At 43.2% G+C, this 12,127-nt stretch overlaps 1 protein-coding gene across 2 annotated transcripts in view; it reads right to left on the bottom strand.

The window, feature by feature from the left end:
* Positions 1–11,364, bottom strand: part of LOC102773562 (zinc finger protein 75D) — a 19,768-nt gene extending 8,404 nt beyond the window's left edge. The window contains exons 1-5 of one of the 2 annotated variants that reach the window (XM_006770916.2): positions 11,096–11,364; positions 8,825–9,351; positions 7,410–7,602; positions 6,612–6,703; positions 6,159–6,285 (exon numbers count right to left, since the gene is read on the bottom strand). In XM_006770916.2, coding sequence (XP_006770979.1) covers positions 6,159–6,285; positions 6,612–6,703; positions 7,410–7,602; positions 8,825–9,271 — 859 coding nt within the window. In that variant the 5' untranslated portion in view covers positions 9,272–9,351; positions 11,096–11,364. The remainder of the gene's footprint in view (positions 1–6,158; positions 6,286–6,611; positions 6,704–7,409; positions 7,603–8,824; positions 9,352–11,095) is intronic. The other variant, XM_006770917.2, reaches the window with a different exon arrangement.
* Between the last annotated feature and the right edge of the window lie 763 nt (positions 11,365–12,127).

The raw sequence follows: 12,127 nt of genomic DNA, 5'->3' as shown, positions 1-12,127 counted from the left end.
ATGACGGAACAGCAGGCTGCTTGGGGCGACCTGGCCGGCAGGGGGGTTAGTGAGGGACGACCAAACGACTGAACAGAAGGCTGCATGGGGCAACTAGGCCAGAATGGGGGGCAGTTGGGGGCAACTAGGTTGGCATGGGAGTGCAGTTAGGGGCGATCAGGCAAGCGAGCAGTTAGGAACCAGCAGTCCCAGATTGTGAGAGGGATCTCTGACTGCTGGTTTAGCCCCAATCTGGGATCGGGCCTAAATTGGCTGTTGGCCATCCCCTGAGGGGTCCTGGATTGGAGAGGGTACAGGCTGGGCTGAGGGGAGCCCCACACCGCCACCCTACCCCCCGTGCCTGAATTTTGTGCACCGGGCCTCTAGTATTCTAATAAAAATGCATGGTAACAGATTGGTACTAGATTTATTGGGATGATCACTTAGTAAGTTATGTAATATCTAATCCCTGAAGTGTATACCTGAAACTAATATAACAATGTATGTCAACTGTAATTGAAAAATAAAAATTATCAAAAAGTGGAAAAGACAAGAAAGTAATAAAAGGAATTGCATATTATGTGATTGTCTACATGGAAAAATCTCAAGGAATCAAAAAAAAAAAACCCAAAAAACAAACCCTCCTAGAACTAGTAAGTGATTTTAGTAGGGTCACAGGATACATGACCAAAACAAAATCAATGGCATTATTATATAAAAACATTGACCATGTTGAAGCCAAAATTAAAAATATTACTCCAATGAAAATGAAATGCTTTCATATATACTTAACAAAACATGTAGAGGATATTTATACTGAAAATTACAAAAAGTTGAAAGAAATCACAGAAGACCTATATAGAAAGACATACTTTGTTCGCTGACTGGAAAGATCACCATAGTAAAGATATCTATCTTCTTCAAAGTAATATATAAGTTTAATGTGATTTCTAACAAAATCTCAATATAGTTTCTTATAGACATAGAGGCTCGGTGCACAAAATTCATGCATTGGTAGGGTCCCCAGGCCTGGCCGGAGCCTTCCTTCCTAGGTTGCCAGCTGCCTGCTGGGGTCTTCCTTCATTCTGTGCCGCCCCCCCCCCCGGTGGTTAGCGCACGTCATAGCAAGTGACCGAACTCCCAAGTTTGCTAGCCTGGGTGAGGGGCTGATAGCTGTTTACAGACTGGCCAAGCCCCCCAGCGGGGACCTGGGTGAGGGGCTGAAGGCTGTTTGCAGGCTGGCCATAACTTCTTCAGTTTGGGGGGTCCCCACTGGGGTGCCTGGCCAGCCTGGGTGAGAGCCTGATGGCTGTTTGCAGGCTGGTCAAGCTCCCCTCCCCCCCTGCTCCCCAGTGAGGATCCTCACCCCGTGGAGGTTTGGCCAGCCTGGGTAAGGGGTTGACGGCTGTTATCAGGCTGGCCACACCCACTTTAGGGTGGGGGGTCCCCACTGGAGTGCCAGGCCAGTCTGGGTGAGAGGCTAAGGGCTGTTTTCAGGCTGGCCAAGCCCTGTGATGAAAGCTCCCAGCCTCTCCTCCTTTTTTTTTTCAATTCTGGGATTTATTTACCTTCTATAATTGAAACTTTGAAGATTTGAGAAGAGCTCAGAGCAGGCCTGGGCAGGTGGGAGGGAAGCCTCCTGCTCACTCCAGCCCCGTGGCCACGGCCGGCTGAAAGCAGGTATCTGGGATTTATTTATCTTCTATAATTGAAACTTTGAAGATTTGAGAAGAGCTCAGAGCAGGCCTGGGCAGGGGGGAGGGAAGCCTCCTGCTCACTCCAGCCCCGTGGCCACGGCCGGCTGAAAGCAGGTATCTGGGATTTATTTATCTTCTATAATTGAAACTTTGTTGCTTTGAGTGAAGCTCAGAGCCGGGCCGCGGCAAGCAGGAAGCTTGGCTTCCTCCATCATTGGGGAAACCAAGCCTCCTGCTTGCTCCAGCGCCATGGCTACCAGCTGCCGTCTTGGTTGGGTTAATTTGCATATAGTCACTGATTGGCTGGGGGCGTGGCTTAAGGCATAGCAAAGGTACGGTAAATTTGCATGTTTGTCTTTTATTAGTGTATATAAGCTTACTCCAAAATTTATGTGGAAAGGCACAGGTTCTAGAATATCTAAAATAAAATTTCATCTTGACAAAAAAGTATAAAGTGGGAAGAATCACTTATACTTGATAGATATTAAGGCTTATATAGTATATAGCTCCTAAAGGCCTGGTGCATGAAAATTCACATAGCTCAATGGAACAGAACAGATGCATAAAAATATGCCCAACTGATCTTTGCCAAAAGTACAAAATCAATTCAATGGTAAAGGATAGCCTTTTCAACAAATGGGGCTGCATCAATTAGACCACCAAAAGAAAAAAAATGAGCCTTGACCTAAAAGTCACACTTTATATAGTAACTAAAAATGGATCATGGTCTTGAGTCTAAAAATCATAAAACTTTTAAGAAAAAACATAAGAGAAAATTTTAGGGATCTAGGGTATTCAGAGTTCTAGCCTTGATACCAAAATAACAATCTATTAAAGCAGCGGTTCTCAACCTGTGGGTCGTGACCCCTTTGGGGGTCGAATGACCCTTTCGCAGGGGTCGCCTAAGACCATCGGAAAACACATATAATTACATATTGTTTTTGTGATTTATCACTATGCTTTAATTATGTTCAATTTGTAGCAATGAAATTGGGGGTCACCACAACATGAGGAACTGTATTAAAGGGTCGCGGCATTAGGAAGGTTGAAAACTACTGTGTTAAAGGAAAAATGGGAGCAGGCTGCAGAGGGCCCAAGGCCCGGGCCCCGCATGAGGTCTGGTGGCGGCAACATGGGGCTCCTAGTTATGGAGTGTGCTGCGTGGTCCACGGTGACAACCCGATGAACAAGTGAACTAGCGCCCTAACTGGTTTGGCTCTGTGGATAGAGCGTCGGCCTGCGGACTAAAGGGTCCCAAGTTCAATTCCAGTCAAGGGCATGTACCTTGGTTGCAGGCACAACCCCAGCAGGGGGTGTGCAGGAGGAAGCTGATCAACGTTTCTCTCTCATCGATGTTTCTGGCTCTCTATGCCTATCTCTTCCTCTCTGTGAAAAAATCAATAAAATATATATATTTTTTAAAAAGTGGACTAGCAAGTGGGGCCCTGCGCACCTTCTACAAGAGCCATGTGCAAAGAGCACCAGCTGGTCAAGAAGAAAGTGCCTGAGCTGGCCAGCTTCAAGCTCAAGCCCTATGTGAACTACCTCGCCCCAGTGGGCACCGGGCACTGACAGGCCCCTGACGGCTGGCAGAGCAGCTCTTTCGTGAGGTGGTGGCCACCATCGAGAAGGACTTTAGGGACAATTCCAAGTGCCTGGAGAAGCACAGCTTCAAGCCCACGCAGGAGGCCAAGCTCTTCCAGCTGTATCCCACAAGAACTTCCTATGCTAGCCGCCAGTGATGCAAGTCTGGACCGCACATTGCCCCCTGCACGACCCCAGCATCTCTGTCCCTTTACCTGGCTTCTATTAAAGACCGTGGCTACCTAAAACAAATGAAAAACAATTGGTTCTCATCAAAATTAAAAAGTTTCACTCTGTGGAAGCCCATGGGAAGAGGATGAAGACAATAGAGAGACGTGGAGAAACCGTTTACCAACCATATTATCTGACAAAGCACTAGAATCTACAACATATAAAGAACTCTCAAAACTCAACAGTTAAAACAATTAAGTTAAAATATGGGCAAAAGACATTTCACTAAAGAAAATATAGAGATGGCAAATCAGCACATGAAAAAGATAAAACATCATTAGCCATTAGGGAAATGCAAATCCAAACCACAAGGAGATAACACTACATGCCTAACAGAATGGCAAAAAATAAATTAAAAAGATGTCAATACTAAACACTGGCAAGCATGTGGGGAAGCTGAATCACTCACCCATTGCTGGTGAGAAGGTAAAATTTTACAGCCATTATGAAAAACAATTTGGTAAGTTCTTATAAAATTAAACATGCAATTACCAAATGAACCAGCAAATGCACTCTTAAGGCATTTATCCCAGAGAAATGAAAATTTATTTCTACATAAAATCGCATACATAAATGTTCATGCAGCTTTATTTCCAATAGCCAAAAACTGAAGACAGCAAAGATACCTTTCAGTAGGTGAATGGTTAAACAAAGCATTCACCTACTACCATGGTCGGCAAACTGCGGCTCACGAGCCACATGCGGCTCTTTGGCCCCTTGAGTGTGGCTCTTCCTAAGCCTTAGGAGTACCCTAATTAAGTTAATAACAATGTACCTACCTACATAGTTTAAGTCTAAAAAATTTGGCTCTCAAAAGAAATTTCAATCGTTGTACTGTTGATATTTGGCTCTGTTGACTAATGAGTTTGCCGACCACTGACTAGTATATCAATGTTATGGAATATAACTCAGCAGTAAAAAGTAGTAAACTGTTGAAACATGCAACAACTTGATGAATTTCCAGAAAATAATTCGGAATAGAATAATTCTGAATGAAAAAATGAATCCCAAAAGTTTACATAGTTTACATTCCATTCATATGTTATTGAAATTGCAAAATTTTAGAAATGTAGAACAGGTTAGTGGTTGGCGTGGGTTGCTGATGGGGTGGGGTATGGGAGGGACGTGTGTGTGGTTATAAAGGGTAACAGGAGGAATTCTTGTGTTAATACAACTGTTTAGTATCTTGATTGTGGTAGTAAATACACATACCTATACATATAATAAACCTCTGAAGAACTAAATATACACACACATAAACAAATACAAGTAAAACAGGAAATATGAATAAGGTCAGTGAATTATATCAGCATCAATATTCTAGTTGTGATATGATACTTTTGCAAAAGGTATCACTGAGGGAAACTGGGAAAAGTGTACATGGATATCCTCTGTATTACATTCTAAATCTGCATGTGAATCTATAATAATCTCAGTAAAAAGTTCAATAAAAAATACAGGAGCATAATCTTAAAAATCCCTGTAAAGGCTCCTATCAAGGAACATTTCTCCTCTTTCCATATATATAGTTATCTGTAGAAAACTGTCCTTGAACTATGGGGACCTTAGATCTATGGTTCTTCCACTTGTTCTAACAGGTCACTTTAAATTTAGAATGCAATAATGTTCTGAAAATAAAACCTTGAGATCACGAACTACCATCTTAATTCTAGATTACTGTCAGGAAGAGTGAAGGATTCTTTTATACTTTCATGTACTCCAAATGTTTAAATGGGCAGAATCTTAGATTCAATATCTTCTTTATATTCTACTGTGGTTAAGGATGAATATGCAATGAGGAAGCTAAGAACTAAACCTAAGGAGGTTCGATCAAAACAATATGGGGAATGAGAACTCAGTGCTATTGAAGTAGACTTGGTTAGAGATGATGGTGGCTTACACTAGGATGATGAGAGTGGAAGAGGGTTGAGAATATCATACTGAGTGAGAGAAAGCTAAGAAACATGATTTCACTCATATGTTGGATATAAAACTGAAACTCACAGACAATAGGTTACCAGAGGGAAGTGGGTGGGGTGGGTAGTAAAAGGTAAAGGGGGCCAAATATATGATGCCCTTTCCTGACATGGAAAAGATATGAGTAACAGATTTGCAGAGTGGGGTGGAAGTATGATATGATGGGTTAAGATTTCTATTTAGAATAAAGAAGTGGGATGTGTATTTGTAAAAAGTTCTCTAGGTCGGCGATATTCAACAGGTGTGCCACAGGAGGCATACTAGTGTGCCACAAAATTTTTTTAAAACATTCAGTACCTGACTATTTAGTCAGGAGCACTGACCTCTTTTCCCTTAGATTTTCAAATTAAAAAAACAACAACAACAGCCAACACAACAATAGCTGTCCGGTGTGAGTGACTCAAACTTAAACCTAATTTTTTTTGTCAGATTGGCAAAAAATATAATAGATATTTTTGGTGTACCGAAGAATTTTAGTAATTAATTAGTTTATGTGTGCCACGAGATGAAAAAGATTGAAAATTGCTGCTCTAGGTGATTTGGATATGCCTTTCTTTTTCCCCACATCACCAAATTGAGAACCAACCATCTATTGGAACACAGGGACTCTCTCATAGGAATGCATTTTCCATAAACTGAGGACATAACAGATTATTCAACTTCTATACAAAGGAAAGGAAGAATTTTTACCTAGAGAGATGACAGTCTCATAGTTTTCCTGCATTACTTCATTGTAGAGGGTCTTCTGAGTAGGGGCCAGTAATTTCCATTCTTCTTCAGAAAAATGCACAGCCACATCTTCAAATGTCAACAAACTCTAAAGAGAATGGGTTTTAGTTCAGTATTTGCCACTACAGAAGTTGTACTGTTACTTATTTCTGAATTACATGGTAGGTCAGTCAGTGAAATTAAGTGTATAAAATTTAGGGAGGAAAAGTGAGTGGCAGAAAAGAAAGAAAAGAGATCAGTAAACAAGCTTGGGAGGTGCCCAATTCCCACTGTCCCAAGCCTAGCTGTGTAAAGGACATCTGAGGCTAACTAGGCTCAGGGTACCTGCTGGGCACTGTGGGTCTTGGGCAGCAGAGAAAAGCATAGATAAGGTCACATTCAGGCTGCCTGAAAAATCTGGAATGTACAGCTCACCTGGGATTCAGGCAAGACGAACTCAGTTGCCATCTTCCAGTTTGGGGTGCTTTTCTGCTCAGAAAAGGCTAGAATCTGTTGAGCAGGCACAGCTGTGGGTGGAAAGGAGCCAGAAAATTTCTCTTTTCTGTTTATGAATATCCTGAGCTGATTTATAAAATACAGAATATCAGGACACCTTCAGTAAAGATAGTTCACCTTCATGTGTATGAGTGTGTGTGTCATGCCAAAAGTGGCCTTTTCATGGTAAATAAGAAACAAATATCCACCACTCCATAGAACCGGTTCCCCAGATTTCATGAGATAAATTATTAAAGGAAATTTACTATTTTTTCCTGTCATAAAGTAGTTTATTCATTGGGCCGGGCAAGAATTAGAGGTGTTTGAAAATGAAGGACTCAAGTCCTCCAGTGTATGGCAGGAAATGTGAAATGTTTTTGTCTGTCAGTATTTTTTCCTCGTGCACAATTCTCTTCCTCTTTTGCCATTGACAGCTCATTTCTGATCTAATTTCTCCTCTAACTTACAAGGGTCAGATGACCCCACCAATCCCTATTCCATCTTCTCTCAAATTTCTAAGGAACAAGGTCCATGATATGAATACCAGGGTTCCATGTTTTGGATATTTCTGTACCTCAGACTGTTCCTCACCTTCACCCACCATTGACCTATTATAGTCCCATATGAGAGACATCCTAACTGCTAGCATGGCTGGGCATCTGGAAAATTCCCATGATATTCTAGCTGAATCGATTACTATCACAGCTCCCAGAAGAGAATTTTTATGAAGCTCCTCACCTCTTTCATATACAGGTTGTGTTTCTGTGTGAGTTTTCGAGCCCAGCTGTTCTTGTAGTACCTGGTATGCATTCCAACATTCTTTCTGGAACACACCCATTGCTTGGGGCTCTGCTGGCTTCCACTTAAAGCCTGGGACCTCTGCTGTTCCTCCCAAGAGCACTGCCTCCTTTCCCAGGTCATGGACTGTGACCTAGAAATAATCCCCATCCTCATTAGCACAGAACTTACTTGCAGTTTTAGGGTGTGGTGGAGGAATGAACAAGAATAGAGCCCAGATTTAGGGAGTGTGTGACATTAAAGGACATACTAAAAACCTGTAAAGGGATTGTGCTACCCTTTTCTCACAAAGAACTATATACATCACCTGGGAAATAAAAAAAGCTGTGACTGCTGCTAACCTCCACCCCTCCACATACAGCCACAGCTCAGGCTACTAGCAGACTGGGTGCAGGCTGCCTGTTCTCATGCTGCCTTCACTGGCTTGTTTCCTAGACTTAAACCCTTGCCTGAGTGGATTTCTATATTTTAGTCTTATCTAAGGCAATAAATAAAAAAAGGTTTTTCCTCTTTGTCAGATTTTCTAATCCCCTCATGGCTAGGAAAGGATTTCGTGGAGAAAGGGGATGGAATGGGGGGGGGGGGGAATTGGGTAAAGTTCAACTCTAACCTCCCTCTTCAGGATTCAGTTGTAGTAAGACACAATAATATATCCTGCCCTGTGTTCCTCAAGGTGGGCTCCTGAGAAAGGAAGTGTGCTTCCATCTCCCCAGGGCATACCTTGGTCCTCCACTCACCAGCAAAGCCAAGGCTAGATCACTAAGGAAGGGTACCGGAGGCTCTTTTCCTAGCCCAGAGATGTGTATTCCCACTACAGAGGGCCTACCCCTCAGCATCTTGATTCTCTCTATTCCTCTTTTGGCATTTTTCTTCTTTCCATGTCCTTGCTTCCCATTTATTCTATTTTTTTCTCCTCCTCTGCAGTCTCCCTAGAGTTGTTTGATTTATACTTCTGTTTGCTACCCTTGCTCTCCTTTGATCTGTAAGTTCTGTCTGCTCCTCCCCCGCCCCCCAATTTTCTCCCCTTTCCCAATTTGTTCTTGCCTTTTATTTCTGTTTCTAGGAAATCAAGTCCTAACTCCTTCGCCATGCCAGACTAGGCTCACCACACTCAATTTGCACTGGCCCTAAATAGGGCAAAATGCATTTCTTTTTGCAAAGGCAGCAAAGACTGCCAGGAGCTCTGAAACCTATAGACTATTGCTGCATATATGATTTCAGATCTCACCTAATTGTCCTAAAGGAACAACGGAAGGGTGACCTAACCAAAATCATTCCCCCATTAATCTCCCAACCCATAAACATACCCACTCTTATCCTATTTCATTGTATGTGTGAGGAATCTTTTTTCTCACCTCATTATTTATTCCACCAGGTTCTCTCTGAAAGCGTTCCACTAGGGCCACAGCCTCTTTGATGCTCTGTGGATGATACTTCTGTACCCAGTTCTGAATATCCCTGGGCAGAATGATTAGGAACTGCTCTAGCACCAGCAGTTCCAAGATCTGTTCTTTTGAGTGGATCTCTGGCTTTAGCCACTGATGGCATAATTCCTGAAGTTGGTTGACAGCCTCGAGGGGTCCAGGTGCTTCATGGTAACAGAAACTCCGGAATTGCTGGCGAGCACTCTCAAGACCAAGACTGTCCATGTGTGGGCTGAATTTCTTACTCTGACTGGAGCTCTCTTTCACAGACTCCTTAGTCTCCCACAAAGACTCCACGTGTGGGTATGAGCGTGCGTTCATCTTTAGATGTCTCATCATCATTTGCTCTTGGAACAGTTTTTCTCCTATTTGTGACATCCTCCTGGTGCCACCTTTGACAACTGAGGCCTTGTCAGGTTTGGTACAAAACCAATGAATGGATCTTCTCCCCAAGGACACTGAGGGAGGAGAGGAAAAAGTGGAAGTCAAGATAAAAGCCACATGATATATATTTATTTGCTATTTATAATTATCTGAGAAGAATGAACAGAAAAGTTCTGTCCTGCTTCCTCCTTAAAATCAACTGCCAAGAATTAGGACACTCATGATGGCAGATTACTTCAGAGTAACATGTTTCTGTCCTTTTCTGTTACTCAACTTTGAAACAAAGAACAGATCAGAGGATGCAGATGTCAATTGAAAACCTTTTGCTCAAAGGAACAAATTGGTAGGTGAATAAAACTGGCACCCATTTGCTAAAAGGAGCTTTAAGACTATTGAATACTTAATATGTGTGCTTCCTATCCCATCTTCACAAATAGGGCATATTTGAGTTTTTCTAAATTTTAACAGATCATTCCAATCTTTTGTCTTTAGTCAGGGGGAAAATAACTTCTATGCCCCTTCATTCTCTTATGAAGACTGAAACCTTTACTTCATGAAACATTTGATAGTCTTCTTTCCATTACATTAACACTGGCAGGAGAACTGAGACAGGAAGATAAGAAAGTATTCAGGAAAAAAGTAACCTTATTCCTCTCAGCAAATATCCCCCGACTAAGGAACCAGATGCCCACAAAATTTTTGTGGGTACTTTTGGGGAAAACTTATAAAGGACTCTGTGCAAATTGTGTATCTGTGCATTCAATATCTTGTTTACTTACTGGAAAAACTTCCATTTGTTTATAAGCTATCTAAATGGCAGATGTTAAAGAAGGAAAGAAATGGTGATGGTTAAATTTCTTGAGACAGGAAGGGTCTAGTAAAGGTACCCCTTCTCCTGACTTTCCATTTCCTTAGGGTTATTACAGATCTTTAAAAAAGGCTGAGGATAGCCTGGAAAGTCTGATTTTCCCTGACGTGATCCAGCAAAAAGAGCAACAAATTTATTTCAAGGATACCACTGGTATTCAAAGAAATGGTTGGGTCTTTGCTGCCTATACAGGCTGAGGAGGTACAGGGACACCTCCTACATATTTCGTTTGTTTGTGGATTTTTTGGGTTTGTTTTTACATTTATGTATGTACGCATTAAATTTTATTGGGGTGACATTAGTCAACATGAACATATAGGTTTCATGTGTCAATTACTAAGTTACAAAATCTGTATATAGGACCATGTGCCCACCACCCAAAGTCAAATCTCCTGTCACCTTATAATAGGACCCCTTTATCTCCCCCCCACCCCTTTCTGGCAACTTCCTGTATTTTTTAGCAGCAGAAGCTGTAATGACTCTTCCTCCAGGGATATGACCATAAGCCAGCAGAAACCTGAAAGTTTCGCTGGGTGCAGTGGTAGACATCACTGCCCCATCCCTCACCACTAATTCGCTACACCTTCCGCGTCGACCACTAGGGTGACAATAAGCCCTGTGCACGTGGGCAGCCTCCGAGTGTGCTCCAGCAACACCCCGGGGTGATATTTGCACATAGAGTACAAAGAGATCGCTTCCGTAGGTTAGATGTGGAAATAGGAGCCTGAATACCGGCCTCACAGAGAAAAGGTCCCGCCTGAACTCAGGCTGATCGCCGCTTGGCAAAGATGCCGCCGCGAACTGGGGACGGCTACATGCCCCATCCCCCACCTCCCCACTCCGCACCCCCCACCCCCTCACCACCATTCAGGCTGCAACTGGCACGTGCGGCCCTTATCTCTCGAGCTGTCTAGACCAAATACAAAGGGAAAATCGGGCTTCTCGATTACCTTCACGCGGCTCTGGCCTCCGCGGACGCCACTTCCCTCTTCCTCACTAGACTCAGAAGTCGCCACGCCTCCGGGCTACTCTGGGAAGAAAGCTCTCCGCGCCTGCGCCACTGCAGAGGCCGGGTTGAGAGCGTGTGACGCCTGGCGAGAGGAGCGCCAAGACTCAGAAGCGCAGGGAACTTGGAAGATCAGTCTCCCATCCGATGCCTCTATTTCCCGGAGACTGTACCCCGACTCGCCATTTTAAGGTCGCGGTATGTGGACCGGGCCCCAACCGGAAAAGGAAGACTCGTTTCCGGTGGCTTTGTGACAACCACGCCCAGCCATCTATCTTCCTTCCTCCACCTGTGCAATCTCAACCCAACCAGCTAGGAACAATCTCTGGGATCCTTTCCAACCTCCAACCTTGAGGGATTGCCTTTCTGTTCCCGTTCAGCCCCTGATGCAAAAACAAGTTAATGCCACGGAGTCTCCAGACCAGCTGACAAAGGGTGCCACAATCTCTCTCTCTTTCTCTCCTCTCTCTCTCTCTCTCTCTCTCTCTCCTCCCCCGCAAGAATATTTTTTTCATTTTTAATGCATTTTATTTTATTTTAAATTTTATTGTTGAAAGTATTACATATGTCCTCTTTCCCCCCCATTGACCCCTTTTAGCCTGCAACGCCCCCCACTTGCAAGTGGTAAGAATTCCCTCTTTCTTACAGCAGCATAGTATTCCCTTGTGTACATGTACCACAGTTTTCTAATCCACTCATCTGCTATTGGACACTTAGACTGTTTCCAAATCTTAGCTACTGTAAATTATATTGCTATGAACATAGGGGTGCATACATTCTTTCTGATTGGTGTTTTGGGTTTCTTAGGATATATTCCTAGGAGTGGGATCACTGGGTCATATTTAATTTTGTGAAGAAACTCCATACTGTTTTCCATAATGGCTGCACTAGTCCATTGATTATAAAAAGAGTTGAAGGGAGGATGGGGGAGCAGGAGGGAGGGAGGGAGAGAGAGGGGGGGACATCAATTGGTTGC

The sequence above is a fragment of the Myotis davidii genome, unplaced genomic scaffold, assembly GCF_000327345.1.
Source record: "Myotis davidii unplaced genomic scaffold, ASM32734v1 scaffold1465, whole genome shotgun sequence".
NCBI classification, from domain to species: domain Eukaryota; kingdom Metazoa; phylum Chordata; class Mammalia; order Chiroptera; family Vespertilionidae; genus Myotis; species Myotis davidii.
The sequence above is the reverse complement of the archived record's forward strand: the minus strand, read 5'-3'. Positions and strand labels throughout refer to the sequence as shown.